General features: G+C 41.9%; 1 protein-coding gene across 1 annotated transcript; it reads left to right on the forward strand.

Annotated features, from left to right (window-relative positions):
* Positions 1 to 1,286: 1,286 nt before the first annotated feature.
* On the forward strand, positions 1,287 to 7,673 carry LOC137414367 (uncharacterized). The gene has a single exon (XM_078773586.1). It carries the CDS (start codon positions 1,287 to 1,289, stop codon positions 7,671 to 7,673), a length of 6,387 nt encoding a protein of 2,128 aa, XP_078629712.1.
* The last annotated feature ends 1,572 nt before the right edge of the window (positions 7,674 to 9,245 follow it).

Consider the following 9,245-nt stretch of genomic DNA (forward strand, 5'->3'; position numbering starts at 1 on the left):
GCAGTTTCCACCAAGGTCATCCTCAATTTCTTGAAGATCGTGGACAGCAATGTGTCGCCAATTGCTGTGTATTTGTTTTATTTGACAAAATCAAAGATGCCTCTTCCTGGGAAACTCCCGATCTTGACATAGTTCTTCAAACTGGAAATACATTGTACAGATTTATTCAAAGTTCATTGACAATCCCTCACAGGTTCCTTCTTGTTTCTGAATTGCCAGAGGTAGTCAAATTATTTGACAGAAACTTTCTTTTAAAACGTGGAGAGTCATTGGTTGGACTGTTGAATGACAGTACAAATGTCGCTGTGGACATTCCTTTCCTAATGCCTTTGAATGACGCCTTGAAAACAGCTCTCGAACAATATCACTCCTGCTTCGTAAACTTTGCACTAACAACCTTTGCAGTTTTAAAGAAAGAACATCTGTTTTGCGTATTCGACTCACATTCCAGAAGTAGCACTGGAACACCAGTATGTGATGGACGATCCATATTGATGAAATACACAAGTCTGCAAGAAGTTTACGAACACTGCTTGAGGCTAGCAGCATCAATGAACATACCAGAGAATACACAATTTGAAGTGACAGGAATGGATGCTGTAGTTGCCTGTGAGGACACTGTAGATACAGTGAGACGCTCTGCACCAAATGAAATTGATGATGTTTCCATCGTGAAAATTGACTCCACGCAATACTCTTTTCATCCGCTCACTACAGAAGTTTGTACGAATTTGTGTGCCAAACTTGGTCTCGGAAAAATATGCCCACAATATTCCTCACAAACCAATGGCACTGCTACAATAGGTGATCCATGTAAAACGAAAGCTATAAAAATGGACGGTAATTGCTTCTTCAGGGCCTTGTCCTATTCCATATCTGGCACAGAAGAATATCATAGAAAGATTCGTCTGGCAATTGTAAAACATCTTTTCGACCACCACACTGCTTTCAAGTCATTTTTAAGGGAAGGATTTTCATCAGTTCCCCAGTACATCCAATCATCTCGAATGAAATATGTTCAAACATGGGCGACTGAGTTGGAAATTCTAGCTGCCTCTGACCTGCTACAAACTGACATATTTACATTTTCAACAAGATGGTTGAGATATTCAGGATCACAGATGCACCCAAATGATTTTCATTCAAGAGGAGGTATATACTTGAAGCACCTCCACCAGAACCATTATGAAATTGTTGAATGTGTAAAACTGTCTGCAGAAAGTGAAAGACGTTGCACAGGTATCAATTGTGGAAGTCCAATTCCATCACTCAAATTTGGAATCGACATGGATAAACATGAAGTCTTAAGTGGGAGTGAGATCTCATTACCATGCAACAGTATGGATCAAATGTTCACGCTTGGTGGTAAAGGGAAAAAATGTAAAGGACTGCGGCAAAAAAAGCAAAGAGAGAAATTTCGTCAAAAGCAGAAAAGAGCAAAAAGTAAACTTTCTGTTAATAAACCGATGAGAAACCCATATGTTGACAACAATCTCTATAGGCAAACAAAGAAAGCATACACACAAGACAGATATGAAAATGATTCAAATGACAAAGCCAGAAGAAAAGCACATAGTAGGCTGAAATATGAAAATGATATAGAGCATCATGAAACTAGGAAAAGAGCCAGCAAGACAAAGTATAAACAGGACGAGGGCCACAAGGAGTTGGTGAAGGCATATAGCAAGACCAAGTATAAACATGATGAGGGCCACAAGGAGTCGGTGAAGGCGTATAGCAAGACAAAGTACAAACATGACGAGGGCCACAAGGGGTTGGTGAAGGCGTGTAGCAAGAGAAAGTACAAACATGACGAGGGCCACAAGGAGTTGGTGAAGGCGTGTAGCAAGAGAAAGTACAAACATGACGAGGGCCACAAGGAGTTGGTGAAGGCATATAGCAAGACAAAGTATAAACATGATGAGGGCCACAAGGAGTTGGTGAAGGCGTATAGCAAGACAAAGTACAAACATGACGAGGGCCACAAGGAGTTGGTGAAGGCGTGTAGCAAGAGAAAGTACAAACATGACGAGGGCCACAAGGAGTTGGTGAAGGCGTGTAGCAAGAGAAAGTACAAACATGACGAGGGCCACAAGGAGTTGGTGAAGGCGTGTAGCAAGACAAAGTATAAACATGATGAGGGCCACAAGGAGTTGGTGAAGGCATATAGCAAGACAAAGTATAAACATGATGAGGGCCACAAGGAGTTGGTGAAGGCGTGTAGCAAGAGAAAGTACAAACATGACGAGAGCCACAAGGAGTCGGTGAAGGCGTGTAGTAAGACAAAGTATGCCAAAATTGAATGCCATCGGGAAGATGTAAGAGCTCGTAGCGTAAATAAATACAAAAGTAGTAAACTACACAGAGAAACCTTGAAACAACGAAATGTTGAGGCTAGATGTAAAAAACAAACCAAAAATAAGGAAATGACAAACATTATAGCAAATTTCAAGGAAAAGGTTTCTCATGGACCAAATCATATCTGTTGCGTGTGTCATCAGCGTTTTTTTAAAAATCAAGTATTGACTTGTAGAAGAGAATCCTATGAACAAAAGGGCTTGCTGGTAAAAGCAATGTCTAAAAAGTGCATTACTAAGACATATTTCCATGAGTGTTCTACAAGTTGTTCTGAAGAGTGTCCTCTGAAAAGAACACCTTTGTCAAAACTATGGATTTGTTTCACTGGCCACCGAAAAATTCTGCGTGGAGAGCTGCCAGCCGAAGCCGTTGCAAATAATTTGCATTTGGAGCCTATTCCTGAAGAACTTCAATGTCTTAATTCATTAGAGCAGCATCTCACGGCATTGCATATTCCATTTGCAAAATTGAGTGGGCTTCCTAAAGGTGGACAGTATGGAGTCCATGGGCCAGTTGTATGCGTTCCCTCCAATATAGAGAAATCCACAAATGTTTTACCTCGGGCTGAATCAGATGATCAGATCATAAGGGTGAAGCTAAAGAGAAGGATCTCCTACAAGGGACATCATCTGTATAAATTTGTCAATTCAGCTCATGTCAAAAATGCCCTCAAGTTTCTAGTTGCCAACAACAAGTGGTATGGTGATGTTAAATTCAACAAACACTGGGTTAATTCTCTCCCTAATGTTGTTGAAGAAAACGAAGACGAAATAAACGACATGGACAGAGATGACACATTGCCTGATTTGACAGAAACCGAGATCTCTGAAAACAAAACCCGAGAGCCTGACTTGGAAGACCATGGAATGTACATGGACAGTTGCCTTCAACCAGTAGATATCGGACAGGAAGTTCTAGATCAACATTTTGACGATATCCTTTGTATCGCTCCTGCTGAAGGCAATAATCCGGTTAAGCTGTTAATGGATGAGAGCAATGAGGCTAAATCGTTTCCCGTTTTGTTTCCAACTGGTGGACCAACATACCATGACGACCGTGAAGCAAAAATAACCATTGCTCGTTATTTGCATACACGCCTAATGCTAGCTGACAGTAGATTTGCACAGAACACAGATTATATTTTCTATGCGCAGTACCTGTCAGAGGTGTACCAAGTGTTGTCCAGTGTTTCCATTGCTTTAAGGAAAAGCTACTTGAATGCATTTGCTAAAGGTAGTAAAGTCACAGCCCAAAAACTAATGGACAGAAACACATTGGCAGACATGCTGAAATGTGATGCAGGTTACAAATATCTGAAGCCCATCAGAGGAACACCGGCCTTCTGGCAAGCATCCCAAAAGGATTTATTTGCAATGCTCAGGCAACTAGGAAAACCCACATGGTTCTGCTCATTTTCATCAGGTGACATGAGATGGACAGAGATTATTGAAGCAATTCTCCAAGAAGAGGGAGACTCTCGCAATGCAAATGACTTAGACTGGTCTGAAAAATGCATCATCCTCAAAAGGAATCCCATAACAGCTGCAAGAATGTTTGATCACATGTTCCGCAGCTTTTTGAAAGACGTCATCATGTCACAAGCCAAACCTATCGGTAAGATCAAGGACTATTTCTATAGAATTGAGTTTCAACAGCGTGGTTCTCCTCATACGCACTGTTTGTTTTGGGTTGAGGATGCACCTACACTCGACAAAGACTCAGATGAGGAAGTTGTATCTTTTATCGATCAGTACATCACCTGCGAGATGCCATTAAATGACGACGAATTGCATGAAATTGTCAATGCTGTTCAAAAGCATAGTTCGAGGCACTCCAAATCTTGCAGAAAAAAGGGAACGGTTTGCAGGTTTCATTTCCCACGTCCACCATCAAACACGACTTTTATTTCTAGGAATGACGATGTGGAAAGTCAAGCCATTGACAAATTGCATGTGCAGCCTGACAAAAAACCAAATCATATGACGAAAGAAGAAGCCAAACAGGTATTGATGAAAATTTGGAATGCTCTTCAAGACACTGAGAACAACTTTGACCATGCCAATGCTTTGTTTGCCCATGTTGGGATAAATCAGGATTTGTTTCAAGAAGCATATGAAATACTAAACAAGAAGACAGATGTCGTGTTGCAACGTAATCCAAAGGATGTTTGGGTCAACCAATACAATGCTCATCTCCTCCGCTGTTGGAATGCCAATATGGACATCCAATATGTTGCAGACGCATACTCTTGCATTGTTTATATTATCTCATATATTTCAAAGACTGAGAGAGAAATGGGGCTGTTACTCGAGCACGCTCGAAAAGAGGCATTCAATGGAAACGAAGATGCGAAGCAAGCTCTGAAGAAATTAGGTGCTATTTATCTCCACAACAGAGAAGTTAGTGCTCAAGAAGCCGTTTTCAGAGTGTGCAACTTACGATTAAAAGAATCATCAAGAAAGGTGCAGTTTGTTCCCACAGGAGACAATCCAATAAAAATGAGTCTGCCATTTGATGTTTTAAAGAAGAGAAGCAAAGGCAAAGATTTGGATGCTGACCAGATATGGATGACAAGTCTGCCTGATCGTTATCAAAATAGACCAGATCAAGAACTATTTGACGAAATGTGCCTTGCCTCTTTCTGTTCAGAATTTAGAGTCCTCTCAAAATCTGAGGTATCCAATGTAATGGACGTAAACCGAAAAAGTCCAATTTACACATTACAAAATGGATTAGGACATATACAGAGACGGACACGAACACAACCTGCAGTCATTAGATATCCAAGATTCTCACCAACAAAAGAGTCAGAGAAGTATTATCAGAGCTTGCTGCAGCTATTTCTGCCATATCGTTTGGAGAGTCATTTAAAGCCTGGCCAATATGAAACATTTCAAAATTTCTATCAAAATGGAGCTGTGAAATGCGGGAAAAACGAAGTAGAACCAGTGAAATACATAGTGGAGAGAAACAAAGCGAAGTTTGAACTTGATGCCGATTCAATGGATAAAGCAGAAGAGATGTTTCAGAAATGTGGTCCATTGGATGATGCATGGGCACAAATATGCCCAGAGACTGAGGTTGAACGGTTAAGCTGTTTGGAAAACCAAAAAGGAAAAACTGCAGATCCACAAGAGGATATTGATATACCAGACTTATTAAAGGAAGAAAAGAAATCATGCAGCATTGAAATCCGCCAATCTATTGTGAAAAAGGATGAGGCTGAAAACTTGCTTCGATGCTTGAACGAGAAGCAGCGTGAGATATTTTATGCCGTGAGGGAATGGTGTCTGAATAAACGCAACGGGAATGAACCAAAACCATTTCATGTCTTTGTCACCGGGGGTGCAGGAACAGGAAAGAGTCATTTAATAAAAACAATTCAGTATGAAGCTTCAAGACTTCTGGCTCCTATCTTGCCAAATCCTGATGATGTATCTGTTCTACTGACAGCTCCAACAGGTGTCGCAGCATTCAACATCAATGCCTCCACTATCCACAGTACATTTTCAATCGGTGTGGGTGCAAAATTACCGTACCAGCCTCTCGGTGATGAAAAAATCAACTCTTTACGTTCAAAGTTGAGTAGTTTACAGATAATTATAATTGACGAAATTTCAATGGTTGACCAAAAGCTGATAACATATGTACATGGACGATTAAGACAGATAAAGCAATGCCGTGATTTCTCTCCCTTTGGTAATGTGAGTGTCATTGCTATCGGTGACTTCTACCAGCTTTCACCTGTGAAAGGCAAAAGCCTGTATGCTGAAAACGTTGGCTTCAATCTCTGGACAGACTTGTTCCATATTGCTGAGCTGACTCAAATAATGCGACAGAAAGACGGCGAATTTGCAGAGACCCTAAATCGATTAAGAACACGGAAAAAGTGTGACCCCTTAGATGACAAAGACAAGGATACTCTCCAGAAATGTGAAACTGGTGAAGAACCTGACTGCATTCATATCTATGCAACAAATGAAGAAGTCGACAAACACAATCTCGCCAAGCTAGCTTCTTCGTGCTCAAATCTTGTTGCTATTAATGCAGAAGATTTCTACAGAGACCCAAAATCCGGGAAACTACAAAGAAAAGAAGGCCAGTATATTAAAGTGTTCAACACCAATCTAGCCCGAAGAGTTACCCTAGCTGTGGGGGCACGAGTTCTGTTGACTAAAAACATTGATGTGTCTGATGGTCTGGTGAATGGTGTATTCGGCACTGTATCACATATTTCACAAACTCCAGGTAGTACATTTCCTCAAATGGTGTATGTGGTGTTTGACAATGTAAAGGTTGGTCAGAAATTGCGAAGACATACAGCAGAATCATTATCATTGCCTGTTAATAGCACGCCTATTGCTCCCCAGGAAGATCGAGTTACTAACAGTGGTGGCATAAGACGGCAATTTCCAGTGAAGCTAGCATTTGGGTGCTCAATTCATAAAATCCAGGGATGTACTTTAAAGGAAGCCGTTGTCTCATTGGAAAAGATATTTACTGCTGGTCAAGCATACGTGGCCCTAAGTCGTGTGACGTCAATGGAAGGTCTCACAATTCAAAATTTCAAGCAATCTGCCATTTACTGCAATGAAAACGTAGCAGCGGCTATGGACAGTATGCCATCTTTTATTACCCCAACACACACTGACAGCACACACGGAAAAATTGGTTGTAAAATAATTTTACACAATATTCAAGGATTGAAATCACATATAAATGACATAAGGTCTGACAGGCGCTTCTTGGAGTGCAATTTCATTTGCCTTACGGAAACGTGGCTATCGAATGATGACAGAGATGGAAAACCTGAACTGGAGAACTTTGTATTCCATCACAAACCACGACAGCAAAGTTATGATTCGCCAATTTGTGTTGACCTAGCGCAGCAGTCTCATGGAGGTGTTGGCGTGTATTCTAAGACAGGTACACACTGCGAGATTTTGACTCCTCCAGCAAGAAACTTAGAATATCTTGCGTTTCATTCAGGTGACAGAAATATCATCGTTGCTGTTATATACAGGCCCTCATCATACAACATCGCCACTTTCAAGGAAAACCTGAAAGTCTTATTGGTTGAGTTAGACAAATTCCCTGGTGGTTGTGTTGTTATGGGAGATCTCAATGAGGATATCTTTAAATCTTCTTCTTTAGCAAAGGTTATGGAAAGTCACGGTTACAGTCAGTTTGTAACTGAGCCAACAACAGAAAACGGCACATTGATCGACCATGTGTATGTGAGAAGAGCAAGCGTGGATGTTAAAGTGCTTCCCACATATTATAGCTATCACGAAGCTATTTCTATTCAACTGTAAACGTCAGACTCAACGATCTCAAAATGATTGCGCTGAGGAAGTAAGGAAAGGAGTAGGGGGAGGACAAAGTGTCACATTTGAACAATAACTTAATGTTTATCAGAGCATTGTGGAATGATGAAAACTGATTGATCAATGTCATAATTCTCTCGAACTGTGCTGAGTATATTTATGAATTTATATATATTACACATACGTGTGTGTGTGTGTAAGTATTTGTCTCATCAATTTATTTTATTTGCTGTTATTGCTTCTCATATACATACATTATGTTTACTTGGAATGATGAAAACTGATTTGGAATGATGATGTGGAATGATGAAAACTGATTGATCAATGTCATAATTCTCTCGAACTGTGCTGAGTATATTTATGAATTTATATATATTACACATACGTGTGTGTGTGTGTGTAAGTATTTGTCTCATCAATTTATTTTATTTGCTGTTATTGCTTCTCATATACATACATTATGTTTACTTGGAATGATGAAAACTGATTTGGATGACAAAATGAGGTGCGGCCTACAGCCTTAGAAAACCAACACTATATAAGTCAATACCTCCAACGATACAGGCGCGCATTCGTGCCGCGTGACGTGGTGACGTCATCGCGCTTTCTCTTAAAAGACTTATTTGATATAAGTTAATATCCTGATATAAGCCTTAGAAAAACAGCCCTATAGAAGTCAAATGGTCCAATAAAGGGTGATGGGAGGGTGATGGGAGGGTGATGGCAGGGTGATGGGAGGGTGATGGCAGGGTGATGGGAGGGTGATGGCAGGGTGGTGGGAGGGTGATGGCAGGGTGGTGGGAGGGTGATGGCAGGGTGGTGGGAGGGTGATGGCAAGGTGATGGGAGGGTGATGGCAGGGTGATGGGAGGGTGATGGCAGGGTGGTGGGAGGGTGATGGGAGGGTGATGACAGGGTGATGGGAGGGTGATGGGAGGGTGATGGCAGGGTGATGGCAGGGTGATGGGAGGGTGATGGGAGGGTGATGGGAGGGTGATGGGAGGGTGATGGGGCAGGGTGATGGGGGAGGGTGATGGGGGAGGGTGATGGGGGAGGGTGATGGGGGAGGGTGATGGCAGGGTGATGGGAGGGTGATGACAGGGTGATGGGAGGGTGATGGCAGGGTGATGGCAGGGTGATGGCAGGGTGATGGGAGGGTGATGGGAGGGTGATGGGAGGGTGATGGGAGGGTGATGGGGCAGGGTGATGGGGGAGGGTGATGGGGGAGGGTGATGGGGGAGGGTGATGGGGGAGGGTGATGGCAGGGTGATGGGAGGGTGATGGCAGGGTGATGGGAGGGTGATGGCAGGGTGATGGGAGGGTGATGGCAGGGTAGTGGGAGGGTGATGGCAGGGTGGTGGGAGGGTGATGGGTGGTGGGTGGGTGGGAGGGTCATAATTCTCTCGAACTGTGCTGAGTATATTTATGAATTTATATATATTACACATACGTGTGTGTGTGTGTAAGTATTTGTCTCATCAATTTATTTTATTTGCTGTTATTGCTTCTCATATACATACATTATGTTTACTTGGAATGATGAAAACTGATTTGGAATGAT

The sequence above is a fragment of the Myxine glutinosa genome, chromosome 3 (assembly GCF_964187855.1).
Source record: "Myxine glutinosa chromosome 3, kmMyxGlut1.1, whole genome shotgun sequence".
NCBI lineage: Eukaryota > Metazoa > Chordata > Myxini > Myxiniformes > Myxinidae > Myxine > Myxine glutinosa.

What these genes read in the sequence shown, in the direction of transcription:
- LOC137414367 (XM_078773586.1), top strand. Translation starts at nt 1,287, where the DNA reads ATGGATAAACATGAAGTCTTAAGTGGGAGTGAGATCTCATTACCATGC.